The following is a 25,758-nucleotide window of genomic DNA, read 5'->3' on the forward strand; positions in this document are numbered from 1 at the left end:
GGGGCCTCATAGTGAAAAAGAAGAAGAGAAAGCATGCCTGCGTGGCGAGCCAGTGTCCACATGGTGAGCCGAGTGCCTGTATAGTGAACCGAGTGCTCACACAGTAACCGAGTGCCCACATGGTGAGCTGAGTGCCCACACGAATGCCCGCAAAGCACACCAAGTGCCCACATGAGTGCCCATGTGGTGAGCCAGTGCCCACACAGTGAACCAGTGACCACATGGCAAGCCAAATGCCTGTGCAGCAAGCTGAGTGCCCATGCAGTGATCCAGTGCCCACGAAAGTGAGTCATGCAGCAAGATGATGACGCAACAAAACAGAGATGAAGGGGTGAGTCAAGGTGAAGCACAGCAAAAACCAGGAACTGAAGTGATGCAGCTGACAGGGAACCTCTCTCCGCATCAGAGGTCCCCAGGATCGAATCCAAGTGAATCCTAGAGGAAAAAAATGAGAAGAGAAGATAAAAGAGATATAGATACAGAAGATCACATAGCAAATGGACGCAGGTGGTAAAAACAGCAGGGTGGGAAAACGGACTTTGGCCCAGTGGTTAGGGCATCCGTCTACCACATGGGAGGTCCACGGTTCAAGCCCTGGGCCTCCTTGACCCGTGTGGAGCTGGCCCATGCGCAGTGCTGATGCGCGCAAGAAGTGCCGTGCTACACAGGGGTGTCCCCTGCTTAGGGGAGCCCCACGCGCAAGGAGGGCACCCATAAGGAGAGCTGCCCAGCGTGAAGGAGGGAGCAGCCTGCCGAGGAATGGCGCCGCCCACACTTCCCGTGCCGCTGACGACAACAGAAGCGGACAAAGAAACAAGACGCAGCAAAAAGACACAGAAAACAGACAACCAGGGGAGGGGAGGGGAATTAAATAAATAAAAATAAATCTTAAAAAAAAAGGGAAACGGACTTTGGCCCAGTGGTTAGGGCGTCCGTCTACCATATGGGAGGTCTGCGGTTCAAACCCCAGGCCTCCTTGACCCGTGTGGAGCTGGCCATGCGCAGTGCTGATGCGCGCAAGGAGTGCCGTGCCACGCAAGGGTGTCCCCCGCATGGGGGAGCCCCACGTGCAAGGAGTGCGCCCGTGAGGAAAACCGCCCAGCGTGAAAAGAAAAAGTGCAGCCTGCCCAGAAATGGCGCCGCCCACACTTCCCGTGCCGCTGACGACAACAGAAGCGGACAAAGAAACAAGACGCAGCAAATAGACACCAAGAACAGACAACCAGGGGAGGGGGGGAAATTAAATAAATAAATAAATCTTTAAAAAAAAACAAAAACAGCAGGGTGGGGAGAGGGGGGAGGGGAAGGGAGAAAATAAATCAGTCTTTAAAAAAAAAGACACTGGTTGAAATGATCAGACTGAGGGGGTAAAGGAAAAACTGAAAAAACTGAACAAAGCCTAAGAGACCTGTGGAACACCATCAGTTGTACCAATATATGTAGTCCCAGAAGGAGAAGAAAGAGAGAAAAAGGCAGAAGGAATATTCAAAGAAATAGTGGCAGGAAATTCCCACATTTAACAAAAGACAGGAATATACACATTCAAGAAGTCCAATGAATCTCAAACAAGATAAATGTGAAGAAAACCACACCTTAGATACATAGTAGTCAAACTGTCAAATGCCAGTGCAATTAGGCAAGAAAAGGAAATAAAAGGCATCCAAATTAGAAAGAAAGAAGTAAAACTTTCCCCATTTGCACATGACTTGGTCCTATATATAGAAAATTCTTTAAAATCCACCACAAAGCTACTGGAACTAATAATCAAATTCAGCAAAGTGGCAGGTATAAAACCAACACCCAAAAATCAGCATTATTTCTATACACTAGTAATAAACATTTGGAAGTGGATCCATAGGGAAAAAATCCATTTACAATAGCAACTAAAAGAATCAAACTTCTAGGAATTAATTTTATCAAGGATATAAAGGACTTATACATGGAAAACCACACTCCTGAAAGAAATCAAAGAAAGGCCTAAATAAATGGAAGGACATTCCATGTCCAAGGATTGGAAGACTAAATATCATTAACAGGTCAATACTACCCAAAGCTATTTAGATTCAACACAATCCAAATCAAAAAATTTGGCCTTCTTTGCAGAAATGGAAAAGCCAATCATGAAATTTGTATGGAAGGGTAAGGGAACCCCGAATAGCTAAAATCATCTTAAGAAAGAACAAAGGTGGAGGACTCAGACTTCCTGATTTTAAAACTTATTACAAAACTACAGTACTCAAACAGTATGGGTATTGGCACAAGGACATATTTATATACACACACACACACACACACACACGCACCAATAAAATCGAATTGAGAGTTCAGAAATAAACCCTCACATTTGTGGCCAATTGATTTTTGGCAAGGGTACCAAGTCATTCAACTGGGAAAGAACAGTATCTTCAACAACTGGTGCTGGGAAAACTGGATATCAGTATGCAAAAGAACGAAGGTGGACTCCGACCCCACACCATACACAAAAATCAACTCGAACGGATCAAAGACCTAAATATAAGAACCAAAAGCGATAAAACTCCTAGAAGAAAATGTACGGAAGTATCTTCAGAACCTTGTGTTAGGTAATGGCATGTTCCAAAAGCATGAGGAAAAGAAAAAATAGATAAATGGGACCTCAAAAGTAAAAACTTTTGTGCCTCAAAGGACTTCATCATGAAAATAAAAAGAAAGAATGGGAGAAACTATTTGGAAACCATATATCCAATAAGCATTTAATATCCAGAATATATAAAGAACTCCTACAACTCAACAACAAAAAGACAACTCAATTTTAAAAAGGGCAAAAGACTTGAAGACATTTCTCCAAGGAGAGTACACAAATGGCCAATAAGCACATGAAAAGATGCTCAACATCATTAGGCATTAGGGAAATGCCATTTCACACCCACTATTTAAAAAAAAAAAAAAAAAAAAGGAGAATTACAAGTGTGGAGAGGATATGGTGAAATAGGAATGCATGTTCATTGTTGGTGGGGATATAAAATGGTGCAGTCACTGTGGAAAACAGTTTACATAAGGATTTTTTTTTTTAATTTTTTAAATTCCTCCCAGCCCCCTTGCTGTTTGCATTTGCTGTGTCTGTTTGTATTGTACTGGTCTTCTCTTTCTAGGAGGCACTGGAACCCACACCTGGGACCTCCCATGTGGGAGGGAGGCGCTAATTGCCAGAGCCACCTCCACTCCCTGCTTTGTTGAATCTCTCATTGTTTCCTTGCGTTTGCATCATCTCACTGCGTCATTCTGCCTGACGGTCAGCCAGCCGTCTTCATGACTTCTCCAGGAGGCACCAGGAACTGAACCCGGTCCTCCCATGTGGCAGGTGGGAGCTCAGTCACCTGAGCCACATCTGCTTCCCTCTATAAGGATTTTGGAAGTTTGTATCAACAGTTAAGTATAAGGATCACCATATGACCTGGCAATCCCACTTCTAAGTATATACCCCGAATAACTGAAGGCAGGGTCTCAAACAGATATTTGCATACTGGTGTTTTTAGTAGCTTTATTCACAATTGCCAAAAGATAGAAGCAACCCAAATGTCTACCAGCAGAGGAATGGATAAACAAAAGAAGGAATGAAGTCCCGCGACATGCAACCCCATGGATGAACCTTGAAGACATCATGCTGAGTGAAACAAGCCAGACACAAAAGGGCAGCCATTTCATGATCTCACAGGCCAAGCCCACTGTTCAGGGAGGGGGCCTGGCCAGTGGGGGCACCCAGGAAGATGACAGAACTAAAGGCCCCAAACAAGGGTAGGGTGGAAGGAACAAGGGCAGTCTTCAGCGTTGCATTTAAACTTCCCAGGGGCCCCAAAGAATGGACAGAACTGGGCTGTCTTTGTGGAAATGACAGAGATGGGCTTTATCTAAGCACAAAGTGCTTTCTGGCAAAAACAGCTGACTAGAACTAGACCAGAAAAGTAAGAAGAGCTCTTACAAACAAGCTGGGAGGGCTGGTCAGTGTTACCTGAGTTCCTAATCAATGTAAAACAGGTTTCTTTTCTGTGGAACTTTCCAGAACCTTCCATATGGTAATGCATCTGAACTTACAGGCGGGAAACAGAGCCCACAGACTCGTCAGACCACACAAGTCTCTGCACTGTTTGGGATTTTTCCACTGTTGAACGTGTATCCTGGCAATACAGCATTTCAAGGGATCACTTGGGGAAACTCTTCTCTGGGTCACTCAACAGGAGAAGGGGTGGCCCGGTTAAATGACCACTAAGGGTCCTTCAATGCCAAGACTGAGATTCCTGCCCTAACTTTTTTGCATCTTCTGTCCTGGCAGCCGGCCCCCCGCTTAGCACACTGTGCATCTTAAAGTCTGCAGAGGTGAAAGGAGGCCTAAATCAGGGACACATGGTCCAAACACTCTGTGTTTAAGTGAAATCATTCAGGACATAAACAAAGAGGGTTAGAGTTTGATTTAGCAGAGAAAAAGGAAGCCCAGTGCAGGGAATAACTGAAAAGCTCAGATGTCAGAGAGGAGGGCCCAGAAACCGGAGATAAACCCTGGCCTGGCGGATGGGGGAAGATAAGTAAAGTTCAGAAAACAAAGGCAGGAATTTGTCCTCAACTGGATAAGGAAGAGCCCAGACAGACAAGTTTCCAGGCTCAACTCCTCTCCCACAGAGAGCCCTCCAGGCGCTGGGTTGGGAGAGGCTGTCCTTTCATTTCTCTTCCAAAGATGGGATTGAGAGGCCTCAAGGAGCTTTGGAAAACCTTCCTTTTAGGTCTTCCAGGCCAAAATGTGTCGGGAAGGACCTCGGCAAAGTCTGGGCAACAAATTAAAGGAATTCACATTTCTTTAAATGGGCAGGAAAATAGGGTTCATTGCTTTATCTAAACGACAATAAGATCCCGCTTCACTTCACGCCCCTCTAGGATAGCAATGACTAAAAGCACTGGCCCGCATGTGGAGAAACCGGAAGGGCCTGTACGTTGCTGGTTGCAGCCACTGTGGAAAACAGTTTGGCAGCTCCCCAAAAACTGAAACATACCTTTTTTTGTTTTTACTATCTGACCGGGCAATTCCACTCTTGGGTGGATACACCAAGGAACCGAAAGCAGGGACTCAAGCAGGTAACTTGTTCACAATATTATTTGCAATAGAACAACCCAAGTCTCCAACAACAGTGAATGAATAAACAAAAATGTAGTATATTCATATGATGGAATATTACTCAGCCAAAAAAAGGAATCAAGTACTGAAATGTGCTACAACACGGATGAACCTTGGAGACATCATGTTGAGTGAAATAAGCCAGACACCAAAGGAAAAATATTGTATGATCCCACTTACACAAAAAGCTAGAATAAGCAAATTCAGAGACAGAAAATAGATGACAGGTTACCAGGGGGTGGGGAACGGGGAATTACAGCTTAATGGGTACAGAGTTTCTGTTTTGGGTAAATAAAAAGGTTTTAGTAATGGAAGGTAGTGATAATAGCTTAACATTGTAAATATAATTAATTTAACATGGTTAAATGACAAACTTTACGTTATAGATATTCTATACAAAAATCAAAGACGAAATCAAAACAAACAAAAAAACAAACCGAAATATCGACACTAGCCTGAGTTCTGGCCCAACCACCAAACCCGGAAGCAGACACCCACCACCCCAGGGGGCAAATCCGGGCTGGGCCAGGACCAGAGCAAGTGTGCACAAGGGGAGGGGTGTCTGCAAGGCTCACCAGGGCGGGAAAGGAAGGAATCTGGGCCGGACCCTTCGCTTCCAAGAGCCGGGAGCTGGAAGCCTCTGGCAGACGTCACTGATGACTGTAAAGTAACACCCTAACCGGTCCCCCTTCCCTCTTCAATCCTCTAGGAGGATTTCTCCAGTCACTTCCTTTGCAAAGCAGGCCAGGAAAAAACCTCACGCTTCCCCTCGTCATTTTATTATTGTGTCTTCTCTCCTCAAAGAATTCTGATGACTCCAGAGTGCCTTGTACGCAAAAGGGTTCAAAGCTTGAAATAGCCATGCCCGGTGCCCGTTCCAACCCCGTTCCTTTTGAACTTTACAAAGGCCCTGTGAAGACCTGCGAGCCGCCTCCACTAATTGTTTACTGAGAGCTTGCTGAGGGCCAGGCCCTGTGCTCAATTCTCTCTTTTAATCCACCAGTGCTGAGGTGGTAATTAATAACCCCTAATTTTGCCATTTAACAGATGCAGTAAGGGTGATGGCAGTTTTGGTGATGGACGGTGGTCATGACGGTAGCACAACACCGTGAGCATGATTTAGACTGCTGAATTGTACACTTGAAAGTGCTTACGATGGGAAATTGTATGATGTATACATTACCAGAATAAAAAATTTTAAAAACAAAACGAAACACGGAAGTCAGAGAGTCGATTCCTCCGGACTAGCCTGCGATTTCCAAAGCAGGTGCTAATCTTTAGACGGGAGCAGGGAAGGCAAGGATGAGCATGTACTGAATTTGTTCTTTGGGCCTCTCAAGTCCCTAAGGAGTCAGAAGAGGCAGTGCAGACTCGGTGTCCCAAGGAATAGATCACTACTGGAACTGTGACTTCTATAACTTTTGCCATTTATATCTGAAGTCTTGGGCAGAAACGATTTTGAGAAGTTTCTGAGTTCCGAATGCGAGTGGATTCTGATGTTGGCCTCAAAAGCGTGATGCATGGACCACCAGTGTGCACAGAGTAATTAATCTTTAGCCAAGAGAATTCCAGAGTTGCCAAAGAAAATTTTGGAGAACCAGTCTCCCCAGCTAAGCCCTTTAAATCAAGTCTTCTGATTTAGTCCCAACACTCCTCTGAGCGTTTGCCTGATGAAAAAAGAAACTGGCGTACCTTAAGGCTAACCAGCCTGAAGTGAACCAAACAGCCTAAGACTGGCTGTGTCCAAGGAAGTTTCCCAGCCCAAGGTCATTTGGCTTGGCGGGTTAGGGAACTCAAGGTCACCCCACCCAGCCTGATTCCCAAGGCCCCACCAGCCTCAGGTTTTGGGGAATGGTCAGTCCTTACAGAAGGCTACGGGTGTCCCTCCTGTAACAAGTTTAAAAAGCAGAAACAGTTAATCAAGGCTAAGTCTGGTGAGAAGGCCCCTGGGGAAACCAGATACTTAAAAGAAAAGCGATGAGGAGGCTTTAGGAGAAGCTAATTTGTGCCTCAAGCTGGTGGGTGTGGCTTGAGGAAGTGGGGGGACCCTGAAGCGGGGTGGGAGGGTCATCTTTCACCTGCTCCAGGGTCCCTCTCTTCAAGCAACCCCTGCAAACGGCGCTGCCGTCCTCAGAACCTGCGGGGAAGGCAAACACAGCTCCGGTGGTTTTCTTCATTTTGGAAGGCTCCAGGGCTCTCCCACCCACCCATGAAAATGCCATCACTTTCTACGCACACAGTCTGGAATTCAGCTTTGTAGGACGGGATCAGTCCGGATTAAGGAAAACCCACCATAATCCCCCAAGCCCCCACCCCCGTGTGTTTCCTGGGGCTTCCAGCCTCCATCGTGACTGGATGGTTTCCCACACTCCAGCTGTGGCACCCTCCCCTCAGTCCCTTCCATCTTTACACCCGTCAGGAGCTCTCTGCTAGGGATACTCCCATCCGCCTGCTCCCAGGACAGCCGGGCAGGGCGGACCCGGGTTCAAAGCCAGCCCTCCCCTCACCGCGGCGGCGGCCCCTGCCCGCGGGCGCCTGACGCCCAGGAAGCCACCACAGGAGGCGGCCACTTCTAAAATGAGGAGCCCCCGGCTGCTCCCAGGGCTTCCCGTGCCCTCAGGGCCTCTGCCGTTTCCTCCCCACAAGCCGCACCCAAGAGGCCCTTCCTGAGGGACTCTGTGGTCCAGCCTGGTCCCGGTCGAGGGGATGAGGTCTGCCTCCAAGGGGCCCCTCGAAAAGGATCCCCGATTCGTGGGCCGACCGCCGGGCTGCCCCTGAGGAAAGGGCCGCCTCTGGAGAGCGGGCCTCGGTCCCGACCACCGGGTCCACAGCCGTGAGGGCCCGGCACCCAGGAAGCCCCTGCTCAGCGCAGGGGCCCAGTCACCCCCGCCCCCGCTCCCATGGACAAGGGGCCCCTTCACAAGCCCGGGCCAAGCCGCGAGGGGCCGAGGGCGGCGTCCAGCCCGGCCTGGGTCCGTGAACCACGTCACTCTTTCGCTCCCCCTGGGCAGGGCCCCTGGGCTTTCTTGGTTTTCACGGCTCCAGAATAATCCTGCCGTGAAGGAAGAAAGAACAGGCCCGGCCTTTGTCCGCCTGAAGGCCATCAGGCTCAGCCACCCGGTCTCCCCGGGGACCCCGCGCAGGGAAATGCCCGAGCGCTGGGAAGGGGGAGCCGCTGGGACTCAGAGGCCGCCCCCGACACGCAGGCCTCCCAGAGCCGCGGGGCGCGCAGGGCGAGGGGCGGGGCGGGGCTCTCTTCCGGGGTGACGCCGCGTGCGGAACCAGAGAGGGCGTGGTTTCACAGCATCGCGACACCGAACGGCACTGGGCCGTACACCTGGGCACGGTCACACGCTACGAGGACTTCGTCTCAACTTTTAATTTTGTATTGATTTATTTTTAACGAAAACAAGAAATGTCCCACGTGGCAGCGGGGCGCTGCCTGCTCAAGCAGTCGGGCGCTGGCTCTCAAGGGTGGTCCCTGGACCAGGAGTGGCAGGGACGCAGCCTCGGGCCCCACCCCGACCAGCGGAGTCGGCTCCTGTGTCTAACAGACGCCCAGACGACAGGCACCGGCGGGGGTCTTTCTCAGGGCCCTCTCCGTCCATCCCAGCGGGTGTCCCTGACCGTGGCCCGTCCACATGAGCCTCAGGGGCTCCCCGAGGTCGGAGGCCCCTCTTCCCCCTCCCGCCACCCCACCTGCCCAATCCTGGCTTCGTCTCCTTTGTGTGGGCACCCCCAGCCTGCATCGCACCTGCTCTTCCTTACTTCCTCCCCATCTGCTGCAGGCGGGGAAACCAGATCTCCAAGTGCGCGATAATGGCCTGCCACCACGGAACAGTAAGCGGCTCTGAGGGAGGGAAGCACAAAAGTTCCGGCCCAAGTCTCTGATTTCTAATCAGGCTCCTCACAGCCGTTTTTGTCTGATGAGCTCCTGGCTCTGCTGTGTTCCAAATACTTGGTTCATTCATCGGCTCGCTCACTCACCACCTGGCTCACACCCACCCGAGTCCTCTCCAGAGCATTAGGGAAGGACAAAGACCAGTCCCTGGGGACAGCCTGGTGTACAAAGAAACAGTTCAGCTGCAGTGGGCCAGGATTCCGGCAGAGCTGGAGTGTGGGGGGGGAAGAGGCAGGAGGAAGGACTGGGGCAGACGGGCAGAGCCATGCAGAGCCACTAGCCACAGCCGCCAGTCCAGCACCAGTGCCGGAACACCCAGGGGAGCAGGGCCAACCCACACCAGGCATTCGGGGTACATCGTGTCTTCCCAAGGGCAATAGGGGAGCCCCCAAGTGAGCTTTGAATCAGCAATGGGATGACTTTTGGAGAGACCTCTCAGCTCGGCGTGCACGGTGGATTTTTCTGGAGGGGAGGGGGGTCAGATGCAGGGAGGGGGGTCGGATGCAGGGAGGGGGATGGTGGCGTGGGCTGGTGGTGGGCACAGCATTCTAGGCCAGGCCAGTGTCATCGGGAGCGCTATGGTGACAAGAGTCTCACAAACATGTTCACTTCCAGAGAGTTCCCTTTTCTGGTAAGAGGCCAATGTTTTTGCAGGCTGCGGGAGCCAGTGGAGACTGGGTCCCCCCATTGTGCTGCATTACCCCTTTAGGAAGTTCGCAGAAGACCTGAAATTGGCATTTCTCCGTAAGATATACAAATGGCCAGAAAGCACAACATTAGCTATCGGGGTAATGCAAATCAAAACCACAACCAGAGGCACTTCTGGGAAGACGGCAGACAAGAAAGACATGGGACTCTCTATTCGCCCAGAAAAATTACTAGAGATAGGACAAAAACAGCCTGGGAAAAAATCTTCTAAGGTTTAGGGCACCCAGGGAAGGCTGGATACCGCGCAGAAGAGAGAGGGACAAAGGAAAAGAATCGCGATAGCAAAACTGTGAGTTAAAAGCCACAGTTGCAGCTGCCAGCATCCTCCCCCACCCTATAGGCACCTTTGAATCCTCAGGCCTGGTAAGGGGGCAGGTTGCGGCTACAGACAAAGGAGGCCCCAGGGACCCACCTCCCCAGGAGAGGGGAGAGGGAGGGACGCAGCCTAAGGCTGACCCAGCTTCTGGCCCACAAATTTGTCCTGCTGTGTCCCAGGAGACCTTCCAGGCCAAGAGGGGCTGCACCGCTGTCTGCCTTGGGAGCCGGCAAGGGCCTAAAGAGATCTGACCCCCTCAATCTCCCTCTCTACTGAAGGGGACTGGTTGTGGAGGACATAGAAGGGAGGGGAATTATTTCCTACCTGGGAAAAGGGAGGGGGCTGCTCGCAAAGGTTGGAGAACTGCCTCTGAGAAAGTCTGAATTACCAAGCTCTTAGCCTGCAGGTGGGATCCTCAATCACCGTGATCCCTGTCTGTGTTGCAGCAAACACAGTTCCACCAGGCACTGAACTGAGAGGGCAGCCAAAGAGCACCATCTGCAGGTGGACCAAGGAAGTGCACATGAGATTAAAAGTAATTAAGTGGGAAGCGGACTTGGCTCAGTGGTTAGGGCGTCCGCCTACCACATGGGAGGTCCACAGTTCAAACCCCAGACCTCCTTGACCCATGTGGAGCTGGCCCACATGCAGTGCTGATACGCGCAAGGAGTGCCCTGCCACGCAGGGGTGTCCCCCGCATAGGGGAGCCCCACACGCAAGGAGTGCACCCCATAAGGAGAGCTGCCCAGCGCAAAAGAAAGTGCAGCCTGCCCAAGAATGGTGCTGCACACACAGAGAAGCTGACACAAGATGACGCATCAAAAAGAAACACAGATTCCCAGTGCTACTGAAAAGGATAGAAGAGGTCACAGAAGAACACACAGTGAATGGACAGAGAGAGCAAACAACTGGGTGGGTGGCGGGGTAGGAAGAGAAATAAATCTTAAAAAAAAAAAAAAAGTAATTAAGTAAAAGAGGCTTTTTTGGGCCTTTGCGGCCTCCCTCCCCAAAGCTCTAGGAAAGAGGTCTATAACCCATTACTGGGTCCAGGGCCCAGATATGAGTAACTAGCAGGGACAATCCTAAAGAGCTAGAATAGGTTGAACAAGAATCAAAGAAGAGCAGTAACACACAGCATCCCTCCACTAGATCCCTGCAAAAGAGAAATTGAGCATCTGAGTAAACCCCACCATTCTAATCAGATGCCTAAACATACCCCCAAAATTACCAGCCTTATTAAGAAAATGGAAGAAATGGCCCAAGAAAAGGAATATATCAAAGCCCCAGAAGAGACACAGGGTTTGAGTCAACTAATCAATGAGATTCATACAAATTTCCAAAATCAAATCCACAAGTTGAAAGACAATATGGCTAAAGAGATAAAGGACATCAAGAAGACACTGAGCAAGCACTAAGAAGAATTTGAAAACTTGAAGAGAAAAGTAACGGAGTTCATGGGAATGAAAGACACGCTAGGTAAGATCAAAAACACTTAAGAGGCATACAAAAGCAGACGCAAAATGAGAGAAGACTATAGTGATACAGAAAATAGAAAACAGAACAGCTGAAATTGAAGAGAGAGAGAAAAGAATGGAAAAAATTGAGCAGGGGCTCAGGGAGTTGAATTATACACAAAACACTTGTGTATCATGGGCATTCCAGAAGGAGAGGAGATGGGAAAGGGGGCAGAAAGAGTATTTGAAGACATAATAGCTGAAGATTTCCCAACTGTTATGAAGGAAATGAACTTACATGTCCATGAAGAGCAATGTACCCCAATCATAATAAATCAGAATAGAACTACTCCAAGACACATTACTCAGAATGTAGAATGTCAAAGAAAAAGAGAAAATTCTGAGAGCAGCAAGGGAGAAGCAAACCATCACGTACAAGGGATGCCAAGTAAGACTTAGTGCAGATTTCTCATCAGAAACCATGGATTTGATTTTTTTTTATTTGATTTTAAAAACACTTCAAAAGATAGAAATAGAAGGAAAATTCCCCAATATGACAAAAAGCATATATGAAAAACCCACAGCCAATATCATACTCAATGGGGAAAGGTTAACAGGTTTCCCTCTAAGATCAGGAATGAGAAAAGGATGCCCACTGTCATCACTGCTTTTCAGCATTGTACTAGAAATTCTAGCTAAAGCAATTAAACAAGAAAACAAGAAAATAAATAAAAGGCATCCAAATAGGAAAAGAAGTAAAACTCTATTTGTGGATGGCATGGTCCTCTATTCAGAAAATTCTGAAATGTCTACAACAAAGCTCCTTGAGCTAATAAATGAATTCAACAAAGCTGCAGGATACAAGATCAACATCCAAAAATCAGTAATGTTTCTGTACACTAGTATTGAACAATTCGAGGAGGAAATCTGGGGGAAAATTCATTTACAATAGCAACAAAAACCTCAAAACCTAGGAATAATTTAACCAAGAAAGTATAGGACCTATATGCAGAAAATGACAAAACAATGCTAGAAGAAATCAATGAAGACCTAAACATAGAAAGACATTTGCATTCATGAATTGGAAGATTAAATATGATGATGTCAACCCTATCGAAACTGATTTATAAGTTCAATGCGGGAAGTGGACTTGGCCCAGTGGTTAGGGCGCCCGTCTACCACATGGGAGGTCCGCGGTTCAAACCCCGGGCCTCCTTGACCCATGTGGAGCAGGCCCATGCGCAGTGCTGATGCGCGCAAGGAGTGCCGTGCCACGCAGGGGTGCCCCCGCATAGGGGAGCCCTATGTGCAAGGAGTGCACCCTGTAAGGAGAGCCACCCAGTGCGAAACAAAGTTCAGCCTGCCCAAGAATGGCGCAGCACACACAGAGAGCTGACGCAGCAAGATGACGCAACAAAAAGAAACACAGATTCCCGTGCTGCTGACAACAACAGAAGCGGACAAAAAAATAAAAGGACACGCAGCAAAATGGACACAGAGAACAGAGAACTGGGGAAGGGGGAAAGGGGAGAGAAATAAATAAAAATAAATCTTTAAAAAAAAATTCAATGCAATATCAATCAAAATTCCAACAGCCTACTTTACAGAAGTAGGAAAGGCAATTATCAAATTCTTGGAAGGGAAATTGTACCTGAACAGCCTAAATCATTCTAAAAAAGAAGAAGAATGTGGGAGGAATTTCACTGCCTGACCTTGAAACAAATTAGAAAGCTAGAGTGGACAAAACAGCATGGTGTTGGTATAAAGAAAGACACATCGATCAGTGGAATTGAGAGTCCAGAAATAAACCCTCACCTACACGGTCAACTCGTTTTCAACAAACCTACCAAAGCCATGTTAACAAGACAAAACAGTCTCTTCAACAAACGGTGCTGGAAAAATGGGTGTCCATAACCAAAAGAATGAAAGAGGACCCCTATCTCACTCCCTGTACAAGAATCATCTCAAAATGGATCAAAGACCTAAATATAAAAGGCAGGACCATAAAACTACTATTAGAAAATGTAGGTAAACATATTCCAGACCTCGGGGTAAGTGGTCGTTTCTTGGACCTTACACCCAAAGCATGCACAACAAAAGGAAAAATAGATCAATGGGACCGCCTCAAAATGAAAGACTTTTGCACCTCACAGGGCTTTGTCAAAAGGGTGAAAAGGCAGCCAAGTCAATGGGAGAAAATATCTGTAAATCACATATCCTATAAGGGTTTAATATCCAAGATATATAAAGAGATGCTACAACTCAACAATAAAAAAGACAAACGACCCAATTAAAAAAATGGACAAAAGACTTTTTTTTTTTTAAGATTTATTTATTTCTCTCCCTGTCTTCCCCTCCCCCCACCCACCCCGGTTGTCTGTTCTCTGTGTCTATTTGCTGTGTCATCTTCTTTGTCCGCTTCTGTTGTTGTCAGCAGCACGGGAATCTGTGTTTCTTTTTGTTGTGTCATCTTGTTGTGTCACCTCTCCGTGTGTGCGGTGCGATTCCTGAGCAGGCTGCACTTTCTTTTGCACTGGGCGGCTCTCTTACGGGGCACACTCCTTGCACATGGGGCTTCCCTACACGGGCGACACCCCTGCTGGCACGGCACTCTTTGTGCGCATCAGCACTGCGCATGGACCAGGTCCACACAGGTCAAGGAGGCCCCGGGTTTGAACTGTGGACCTCCCATGTGGTAGACGGATGCCCTAACCACTGGACCAAGTCCGCCGCCTGGACAAAAGACTTGAATAGACATTTGTCCAAAGAGGAAGTACAAATGACAAAAAACACGTAAAAAATGCTGAACATCACAAATGATTAGGGAAATGCAAACCAAAACTACAATGAGACATCATGTCACACCTATCAGAATGGCCATTATTAAAAAGACAGAGAACTACGAGTGTTGGACTGTTTGGCAGTTGCTAAAGTAGTTGAATATGGATTTGCCATGTGACCCTGCAATATCACAACTGAGTATATACCCAGAAGAACTCAGACCAGTGGCATAAACAGACATCTGCATGCTGATGTTCACAGCCATATTATTCACGATTGCCAAAAGCTGGAAACAATCTGGGTGTCCATCAGCCAATGAATATAAAAACCGTGGTGTATACACGATGGAATATTATGCAGCAGTAAGAAGAAATGAAGTCATGAAGCACATGACAACATGGATGGACCTGGAGGACATTATGTTGAGTGAAGCAAGCCAGGCACAAAAGGACAAATACTGCATGATTGTGCTACTATGAACTAAATTTATTGTGTGATCTCATGGAGTTAAGAACTTGAATATGGGTCACTAGAAAACACAATGAGGTTAGAGAATGGAAAGCTGAGGGTTAACCTGTGCAGAATGGGTAAGAAGGATGTGGGTTAATCTTTGGAAATAAATAGAAATGGTGAACGCCCAACATAATGTTTGTAACTAGCAGCACTATTATGTGTGTATGAAAGTGGTTTAAAGGGAAAGTCTAAGGTCATGTACATTACTAAACAATGTAACATGAGACTGTATAGGATAGTAAAACCACATGTGAAATGTGAATATGGGTAAAACTGCATATATAAGACCATTTTTCTTTTAAACTGAACAAAAGTACGTTAATACTACAAGATGTTAATATCAGACAAAAACAAAACATTATGCTAAGTGAGAGAAACCAGACACAGGGAAGTGGATGTGGCTCAAGCAGTTGGGCACCCGCCTGCCACAGGGGAGGTCCCGGTACCTACTAAAGAAGATGAGCAAGACAGTAAGCTGACACAATGAGATGATGCAATGAGGAGACACAATAAGACATACAACAAGGAGAGAGCAGATGTGGCTCAAGCTACTAGGCGCCTCCCTCCCACATAGGAGGTCCCAAGTTTGGTTCCTGGTGCCTCCTAAAAGAAAATGAGCAGACACAGAGTGCACACAATGAACAGACACAAAGGGCAGACAGCAAGTTCAAACAATGAGGGAGGGTGGAGAAATAAATTTTAAAATCTTTAAAAAATAAAAATAAAAGAAACTGGACACAAAGTACTACATATTATATGATTCCATTTCTATAAAATGTAAATATAAATTTATAAAGATGAAATTAGATTAGTGGTTATAAAGCACTGGGGAAGGACTGCTAAGGGCTGTGGAGTTCCTATTTTTGGAGTAATACAATTGTTCTCAAAATTTTTTTGGTGGTGAATGCACAATCTGATTATATTAAAAGCCATTACATTGTAAATCCTCACAGGGCCTACATGATGGAATAGAGGAGAGTATGGGCCATGATGTGAACCAATGTATATGAGGTGCAGAGGGGCCCAAAGATGTACTTACCAAATCCAATGGATGTGTCAGGATGATGGGAACGAGTGTTGTTGGGGGGGGGGAGAGGGGGGGTGGGGGGGTGGGGTTGAATGGGACCTCACATATATATTTTTAATGTAATATTATTACAAAGTCAATAAAAAAAAAATTTTAAAAAAAATAAAATAAAAAAAATAAAAAAATAAAAAAATAAAAAAAAAGCCATTGATGAAACATTTTGGATAGATCACATGGTATATGAATATATCTCAATAAAACTGCTAAATAAATAAATATGCAAGAATAGCCAGCTACAGCAGCTATGTATAGCAGGGGAAGCATAGAGAGATTGAGAGGTAAAGAATTTTCTCCTTTGTTTGTCTGTTTTTGTTTATTATTATTGAAATAATAAAAATGCTCTAAGAATGATTGAAGTGATGAATGCACAACTACGTGATTATACCAAATACCAATGATTGTACACTGGATGAACTGTATGTTTTATTAATATGTATCAATGAAACTGATCTGTTAAACAAACAATGAGATACCATTTCACATCTATTAGAACAGCTGTTATTAGGAAAATGTAAAACAACAAGTGTTGGAGAGGATGTGGAGAAACAGGAACGCTCACTGACTGCTGGTGGGATGTAAAATGGTGCAGCCGCTGTGTTAGACAGTTTGGCAGTTCCTCAGAAAGCTAAGGACAGAACACGTGATCCGGCAATCCAGCTAGTAGGTATATACCCAAAAGAACTGAAAACAGGGACTTGAACAGATATCTGCACTCGGATATTCACAGCAGCAGTATTCACAACTGCCAAAAGATGGAAACAACCCAAGTGTCCAGAACTGATGAATGGATGAAATGTGGTGCACACCTGCGATGGGATGTCATCTAGCTGTAAGCAGGCACGAAGTCCTGAGACACGCAGCAACATGGATCAACCCGAAGACATCATGTGGAGTGAAGTAAGCCAGACATGAAAGGACAAACATTACATAATCTCACCGACTCGAAATAACTCGAAAAAGCAAACTCATAGAGTCAGAATCAGAATAGAGGTTACCAGGGGTTCAGGTGGGAATAAGGAGCGGGAAGTGATGGCTTAAAATACACAGGGCTACTATTTGGAATAATGGGAATGTTTTGAGAATGGATTGTGGTAATGGTGTGATTTTAATTAACAGCACCAAAATATATGTATATGTACCTGAACACACTTAAAAGTGGAAATGTTAGATTGTAAATATGGCAACAGAATAAAAATTTTGAAAAAAATCCATGGACGTACACCCCGCAGTGAACCCCAAGTTAAACCATAGCCTACAGTTAATAGTACAATGATACAAATGTGCTATCAATTACAACAAATGTTCCCATCAACGCAAGGTGTCAATAATAGGGTGGTATAGGGGAATCCTGTATTTTATGCATGGATAAACCCACAATTTCTCTAAATTAAAAAAGAAAAAAAAAAAAGCTCATGAATGGCAAGCGGTGAGGGGCCAGCCTGGAAGGCCTTGGCAAGCTCCTAACGGGAAGCAATTACGTCTCCCGAGAGCCCCTGCGGGTTTCCCCCTGCAGAAGGTGGAGGACAGGGCCAGCTGGGAGGGCCTCTTTGCTCAGGCTCTTTGGTACAAAGCCCAGCTGTACCTTGTGCTGTGTGTCCCCAGGTAAGTTACCCAAAGTCTCTGGGCTACCGATTCCTCTCTCCATCCAATCATTGCCAAGATGACAAACAAGGCTCCTTTTTAGTTCTGGCTAATACTGTTAAGAGAAGGAGACCCTAATCTTGGGGGATCTCCTTGGTCCTTCGGAAATGGGGAGCACCCTTGCAGGGTTTGGGTAAGTACAGACATGCTGGGGAGTTGGTTAGGGCATTCCCAGAAGCCATGTGGACACCTAGACTGGGGCAGGGCCTCAGCAGACCGCCCCCCGGCCACTCCTCGTGACCCCACAAGCTCGGAATGGCAGGGCAGGGGCCCTGGGGAAGGGGCAGCGTGGCAGCTGGCCGGAGCACAGGTGTCCGAGGAGGCCAGGGGCCCCAAACCAACTAGAGTGGACACGGCAGGCTAAGGCGCCGCACCCTGGGCTGCCACCCTCGTGGCCCTCGGGCCCGCAGGCCAGGGGAGCACTTCTGAAGCCGCCCTGGAGGGAGGGCGCGCCCCCCACTGCCCCCCCTGCCGCCCCGGGGTCCCTGCTTTCCCGAGCTCAGCCTCCACCGAGCTGGCATCACCCGAAGCCCAGCAGTCCTGCTGGGGCCCTGCCCTCCGCCCAGGGGACACGACTGGAACTCGGGTGACCTAATTAGAGCCCCGACCGCACGCAGAGCCGTCACGCGATCTCGGGGACAACCTGAGAAGATGGTCACTTACCTTTTTCCACATCTCGCTTGCAGGCGAACGGCCACAGGGCCCACGGAAATCCTTCGCGGAAGTCTCCCTGACACCCCAGACAGAGGTGCGGACACCGCCCTGCCAGGGGTCCCAGGGGTGGGAGCACTAGGGAAGCAGCCACAGGGGCCTCTGCAGCCTGGGAGCTTAGGCATCCCCAGGAATCTGTGTCTCGGCAGGTGACTGACCGCAGGGCAGCTCCTGCCCCACAGGATGCCGTGGTCCCCGATCCAACAACCCAGCTCTGTCCCTGCGCAGGCCTTGCAGGGAGCGTCTAGACTTACAGCCACCGGTGCCCTTCTATCACCAGCACTCGGGGCCACAGGAGGGGGCTGCAGGGGGCTTGTTCCAGAAGGCCTAGGAAAGGTGGAGGCTGTGCAGACGCGGGCTCCGGGGTCTGTGAGCGTGAGTGCGTGTGAGCACGCGGACGGGCATGCGTGAGCATGCAAGAGGACCAGGCTGTGGACAGCCGGAAGCTGGGGACACAGGCGGGCAGAAGGCAGATGTGCAAGAACTTGGAGGGCTGCCCCTCTCCTGAGCTGACCCAAGTCCCGGACGAGCTGGGCAGCTGCCCGCTCCCAGGACCCCGCCTCTTGGACTCTTCCAGGACCACCATAAAACCAGGCGTGTAATTCAAAACTCCCACAGTCCACGGAAGAAGACATTCCCGTTTCCCAGTCGGACCAGGGGCACCACATGCCTAAGTGTGTAAGCAAAGTTATAGTCCTCTGAAATCACACAATTTTCAACCAATCTTGCAAGGGAGATGGGGAGAGGATTTTTTTTTTGGGGGGGGGCATACTGTTAAGATTTAATATCTTTTTCCAGCACTCAAGTTCAAATTCCCATCACTCAAGTTATCCTAAAAGGGGGCACTCTCTAAAGAGGAGGGTGGAGGAGACTTCCCAGGAGGAGAGGCAGGAGCAGGGAATGCAGAGCTGAGCTGCCGGCACTGCAGGGTCTCCTTCCACTGCCTCCTGCACTGCGTTAATCCCGCACGAGAGGCCAGCAGAGAGGCCACCAGTGTGGCCAAGCCACAGCATCTTTCCACCAGAGACCAACTCCCCCAAATACGCCAGCCTGGGGTCCCCTCACCCCAGGAATTCAGACAAGCCCCACACCTCAACTAAGACAGCCATCCAATGTCCAAAATCCAGTCCAGGTGGGGGCGTTTCTCAATCGGAGGCCACTCCCTGTGACTTAGAGCTACCCTCGAGAGCATCAGAAGGTCTTGTCTGCCTTGGACGGGAGAAAGCACTGAAGTTCCATTTATTTCCACCCATTTCAAAGCCAATTCACTCAGCAGCTCCGGGATGCCCCCGGCAGGTGCCAGCCTGGCAGCAAACCTCCCTAGAGGGGCTCCTTCTGCCCCGTTGGCGATAAAGCCCTGCCCTCCAGGTCTAGGCCCCTTTCTCCTATTATTCGAGACAATACACGAAGGGTCTGAGGACAGCCTCGCTCCTTCGGGTTTCCAAGCGCCCTGCCAGCACAGGAATCAGGAGTTGGCAGGCCATCCATCACATCAGCATTCCAGCGTCCTAATAAAAGCCAAGTTCCCCTGGCCCGAGCTCCCCTTCCCACCCTCTCTCTGGGGAGCTCAAACACCAGCTTCTGGCATTCTGTAGAAACACACGTCACCGCTGAGCCTGAAGATGCTGCATTTTGGTTCCTCCTGCCTTTTAAGTGCTGCTCTCCTCCTCTCCCCTTTGCAAGAGGCCCCGAGAAGTCCAGGGTAATTAAATTTTCCCGTCTAACCTTGACCGCTCCCCGCCAGCTCACATTACAGCCTCAGTTACAGCAACACACTGGAGAGGCAGTTAAGAGCCTTCTCTCCCTCCTTTGAAAATCAGGCCACTGTTCTCTTGGCTCAGGCTATCCAGTGACACGCTTGGAGCTGGAGGGGGACCTTTCTCTGGCCCAGCTGATGATGCCCCTGGCTTCCCACGCTCCTTAGAAAGTTCTCTCTCCCACAACACACCGTTTAGGAGCCAGCCCCACTTGTGTTGACGGCGAGGACCCAAGAAGCTCACAGTCCGGGTCAGGATCCAGTTTCTTTTTTTAAACAGTGCAAATATTAAAAATCCCAAAGCAAGGTACCATTTAGAAGGAAGAGCGGATTTAAATGTTGAAGGCATGTTTTGCAGGGTCTGCACTGATCTACCTAGCCCCAGACAGAAAGAGCGGGAGTGGAGGGGCTGGGAGGGCTAGGGGCAGAGTAACCAGGACCGGTCGAGCCCGAAGGGGCCTGGATCATGGTCGGGCCACCGTGGAATCTGGACCTAGAAGCTACTGCTTAGACGTCAAAGTCCCGCTGGAAGCAAGTCCAGTCGGCGCACATGGGCAGCACATGGGCAGGGGGCGTTGCTTGCTGTGCAGGGTGGTTTGTTTTTGTAGGTGGACCAGGGGACCCATTTAAATTAGGGTTGGGCTTTTAGGGAAAACTGACACCCCTTCATTCAGGGCGTGGGGCTTACTGCGGGCTCTGGGTAAGTTAGCGATGCTGGCATTCCTACATCCGGGTGCTACTTGGGAAGGGCCGCCCACCCCCAGGAAGCCAGGAGGAACAGCGACAGGTGCTGCTCGCATCGGGCACCTCTTCTCCCTCGCCGGTGAGTGGAGCTGACAAGTCCCTTCCACGGGGCTCAAAGGGTGCAAAGACCTAGACAACTCGCCCTGCAGCACGAGGCCACCCCACAAGCCCAGCTGCTGAGTAAATCAACTGCAGAGGGCCAAGCAGCCATGGCCAAGTGTTTGTGAAGTATCCAACCAAAAAGGGCACCATAAAAACGTACACGGCCACCAAACTGATCATTTTAAAAATTAGCAACCAAAACATCCGGGTTGAGAGCTCACCAGGGGCCAGGCATGGAGCCACGCACTCTGCAGACATTCACATGTAATCCCCATACAGTTAGCACAACTGTCTATACCCATGTGACAGATGGGAAATGAGGCGCGAGGCTCAGAAGGATGTAAATGGTGGAGTCAGAACTTGAACCCAGGAGTCTGACTCCAAAGTCCATGCTCTTAGTACTGCTTTTGCAATGAAGAAAACTGAGAAAGTAGCCCAAATGGAACACAAGTTGCTGTTACATGTCTTCTGGGATTTTTAACAGGCGTATTATTATTTTTAGGTTTAAAATACATATTTTTTTTCAAGTCACGCAGTTATAAAAAGAAAAAAAGTTAGCCATGCAGAACAGTAGGCAGAGGCAGAAGAAAACATGAAAGAGGGCCAGCGGGGAACCAGGCTGGGCTGTGAGCAGAGCTGGGTGCCAGGGAGCTCATCAGCAACTGCAAGAGAGATGGCACTGCCAGGCCAAAGCAGATCGACACAGCTGTCAGCACCGAACCCCACAGCAGCCTTCCCCAGCCGGAGGGGAGAGGCAAGGGCCCCAGGGTGCAGGCAGCTGCCCAGGCTGGCAGGCTCCGGCAGCCAAGGACCCAGAACCAGCCAGCTGGACCAAGGACAGCTTGAGGTGGCAGGAAGGCAGGCAGCTGCCCCCTTCTGCCCTGACCTGACCAGGTGACCAGAGGCACATCAGGTTTGGACCAGACTCCTCCATCACCTCCAATTACTGCCACGTGCTGGGCACGGGTGCCCAGGGTTGCCTCTGGCAAACCAGTCCACCTGCTCAGGCTGCACAACTCACTCCGGAGGTGGGGCACGTGGCTCAGGCCTGGCCAATCAGAGTAACAAATTTTTCTGGTCATAGTAATTGATTTATATTCAATGAGACACAATATGGTCTTTGCTGGGGCCACTCTTTCCCCAACTGGGCATGCTGAAGCTGCTGTGGCCACACTGCCACCACCAAGGATGAGCCAAGTGAGAACGGGGACAACACAAGGGAAGCTGACTCAAGAGAAAAGAAGCTGAGCACGGATGATGTAATCTGTACTCCTGGATCCAGCCATACGTGAAGCCACTCATGGCTTTTTAGATTCATGAGCCAATTAATTCTCTTTGTTTATGCCATTTCTGGTTGCAAGTGACAGAAAACCTAACCCAGAACCCCGACTGGCACAGTAGCTCTGGAAAAAGAAGTACCATGCACACAGCTAGACTGCCAGTGCTCCTGGGACCCCAGAACACACAGCCTTCCCCTTAGGCTGACCCTGTACCAGCTGGATTCCTCAGATGCCACCTCACTTGGTCTCCTAAGCAAGGATTGGTGGACTCCTGTTTATTACTCCTAGGCCATTAACCAACAAGTTTATCTTTCCCAGATTGTTCAGCAGGAAAAACAAAGGAATCAAGTCACCCAAAGCAACGTGAAGGTGAGTGGCCGGCCAGTGCCCAAGATGCCTTCCATCTATCAGGATGGCCTGGGAGGGACCGCCAGGACAGGGGACGCTGACCCCGGCGATCTTTCCCTGAAAGTCAAAATCCCAATTAAATCAAAGAGGCCTTGACAAACCTTCATCTCAGAGAGTGCCCTCGCCTCTGGGCCCCCCTGGCATTCTCTGGCACCCACTTGGCCTTGACGAGTTGCTCAAAAAAGACACACCAGGTGTGAAGGCTGGGCAACAGTGCCAGGAAGCCACCAGAAAATCGGGATGTCAGGGAAGCAGAGGGGCAGCCGCTGCGTCGGGCCTCTGCCATCCTCACCAAGCTGGCCCGGAGCCTTTAAATAGAAGCAGCATGCGGAGGGCAACCACATTCCACGCGCTCTTACAGACGCGCCAAGCGTGACCTGGCCGGGGCCTCCGCTCGCCCAGGCATTTTTCCCGTCTTGGCCCAATTCTGGAAAGAATATTAATAGCCTCCTTCAGGCCTATGACGGTGTGCCTGGTGTACGTGATGGCCTTAAAAGGCAGGAACCATACTGCCCCCACTCTCCGGATGAGGAAATCGAGGCCCTGAGAGGTCCCGGCCAACCAAGTCGACCAGTGGGCGCTGCGCACGCCAACGCCCGGTGTTCAGCCTCTCGGGGACCCAGGGCGATGTCCCCTGCCCAGGTCGCCCCAGGTAGGGGGCTCCCCCGCCTGGGACATAGCAGGTCAGGAAGAGCAGCCCCCAGACCGCTGCGCGCCCAAGCCGGACTCCGACGGGGGCCTCTGGTCCGGGGGCAGGAAGGTGGGCAAAGGAAAGGCGACTCCCCCCGAGGCTCCCCAGACGCGCTCGCTCCGGGACCTTCCCGAAGTTTTAGCAGTTTAACAAACTCCCAGGAGCTCGGATCCCGCGCAGCAGCCAAGGATTAACTTTCCCCTTTTGTTGTTGCAGATAAGAGGGGCTCGGGGGCTACCGCCTCCCCGTGGGGAGGGAAGGGAAGGCTGGCGGGGAGCGCGCCCGCGTCTCGCTTTCCTGGAAGCTGCGCTGGGAGACCTCGCACCCCGCCGACTGGGGGGCGCGAGCGGCCGCGGGGCTCGGGGGGCTTGGGCCTGGCTCCCCCGAGGGAGCGCCCGGGCTCGGGCGGGACAGCCGCGGCTCCAGCTCTGGGTTCCCCAGCCCGGCCCCGCCGGGTCCCGCCACCGCGCCGGGACAGACTCGGGGCGCGCAGGTTCGGGGGGCGTTGGCGCAAAATCCCAAGGGCACCGTCGCGCGCGCCTCCGCCACAGCGCGGCCCTATACCCCCGGGGAGAAGGCCCCGCCCTGGCCGCCGCCGCCTCCCGGCGCGGGGCGCACGGCCCGCGGGGCGCACGGGCACTCACAGCTTGAACTTGCGCTCCAGGTCCTTGATGAGGCGGCGGCTGAGCTCGGGGAACTCGGTGTAGGGGTTGAAGACCCTGCGGCGGCGGGGCCGCGCCGCGCCCTCGGTGATGTCCAGGCGCCGGCTCAGCTGCGCGCTCAGCTCGCCGTCGGCGCCCCCCGCGGGCGCCCTGGTCGACGGCTCCGCCTGGGGCCGCCCCGCGCCGCCCTCGGCCGCCTGGTCGCGCCGCGGCCGCCCCGGCGGCTGGCGCCCCGGCTCCTCGCTGGCCATCGCGGCAGGTGGCGGGACCCCGAGCCGGCGCGGGACGGGGCGGGCGGCGCGCTGCCCTCGGGCTCGCGGCGGCCGGGCAGTTGGGAGGGACCCGGGCGCGCGGGGCGGCGCGGGGCGGCGCGGGGCGGGGCGCGGCTGGAGGGCGGCGCCTGGCGCGGCCCCGGGCTGCAGGTGTCCCGCCCGCGCGCCCCGGGGACCCCGCCTGGCCCCACCCGCTCGGCGGCTCCAGCGGGCGCCAGACGCGCCCTCTCCAGCCCCCGAGACAGGGCGCGGACCCGGGTCACCTCCCGCCTGGCCGCCCGCGCCTCGCTCCGGGGGAGCCCGGGGCCTCGGCGGCCCCCGGGGAAAGGGCGGCTGGGTGAAGCTTCTCCACCTTTCGGACTGTTCCTCTCCCCACCCGGCCCCGCCTGCAGGCGCTCGCGGCTCGCGGTGACACCCTCCCGCCCGGACGTCTAGGGGCGACGCCTACGGGTCCCCGGCCTAGGGGAGGAGAGCGCGGGCGGGGCGGCTGCCTTTTCACTCAATGAAAAGAAGTGAGTGTTTCCAAAAACTGCTAAAATACAAAAAACAAACAAGAGCGCCAAAGAGAGAGAAAACGGGCGGGGGGGGGGGGGTTGCGGAGCAGACGTGGCGCGGGTTCGGTTCCTGAGGCTTCCCTGAAAAAACAAAAACAACAAGCAAAACAAACGGAAAAACCAGCTCAGGGGCGCCGAAGCGGCCTGGGGTTGAGCGCCGGCTTCCCACGCGGGTGTCCGGGCTTCAGTCCCCGGCTCCCGGCACAACTCGGGGCTGTCCTGGCCGCGGCTCCGGCTTTTTTCCCGTGAAACATGCAAGAGGAGAAAGAAAAAAGAAAAGAAGCTGGAAGTAAAGAAATAAACCAGAGCGTGAAAACAAGCAGTCGTCGTTGTCCCCGCGGGGAGCTGGCGCCGCGGCAGTCCCACCGGGAGGGCGTGGAGAGGGCTCCGGGGACCCGCTCCGGGACCTCGCGGTGCGCGCGCGGCGGGGCCGAGGGGACGCCGGAGACAAGTGCCAGTCTTTGGCCGCACGGAAGACGGTTGGGGATGTCGAGGGAATTCGGCCCATCTGTGTGGCCCGATGAGGAAAAAAAATGTTTTTTAAAAGGTAGTCGGGAAAATATGGAGTATTTTTTAATAGTATGAAGTAAAATCTTTTTAACATCCCTATTGGACAACTTGACTTACCCCTGGAAAAGCACTCTTAACTTCAGGTTTTACGTTTGAAATGACAGTTCCCAAGGGGGACCTTGCAGTGTTGGCGGGGTGCTATACTTTGTGACCTGGTGGTAGCCACTGGGCGGTTGCTTTGTGCTCAGTCCTGGAGCTGCACTTTATGTATGTGACATATTTCACCAAAAAAAAAGGGGGGGGGGGCGGGTAGGGGTTGTAAAAATTCTTAAAAGTCCCCATCAACCAGAAACTTCAGCCAGGACTAATAAAAATTTAAAATTATTTTTTATCCTAAATTTTACAACAGTTAAAATTATATTTAAAGACTCTCAAAGCCTTTTCTTTCATTGACAAATACAATGTTGAAAAATCTTGCATTAAAGAGAGTGAATCTTGAAGGCAATTCAAATTTTTTTTTATTT

General features: G+C 50.8%; 1 protein-coding gene across 1 annotated transcript in view; it reads right to left on the reverse strand.

Moving 5' to 3' along the window:
* Positions 1-24,264, reverse strand: part of EFHD1 (EF-hand domain family member D1) — a 50,344-nt gene extending 26,080 nt beyond the window's left edge. The window contains exon 1 of the mRNA XM_058299892.2: positions 23,881-24,264. Coding sequence (XP_058155875.1) covers positions 23,881-24,149 — 269 coding nt within the window. The 5' untranslated portion in view covers positions 24,150-24,264. The remainder of the gene's footprint in view (positions 1-23,880) is intronic.
* Positions 24,265-25,758: the final 1,494 nt, after the last annotated feature.

Source organism: Dasypus novemcinctus, chromosome 7, assembly GCF_030445035.2.
Source record: "Dasypus novemcinctus isolate mDasNov1 chromosome 7, mDasNov1.1.hap2, whole genome shotgun sequence".
NCBI classification, from domain to species: Eukaryota; Metazoa; Chordata; class Mammalia; order Cingulata; family Dasypodidae; genus Dasypus; species Dasypus novemcinctus.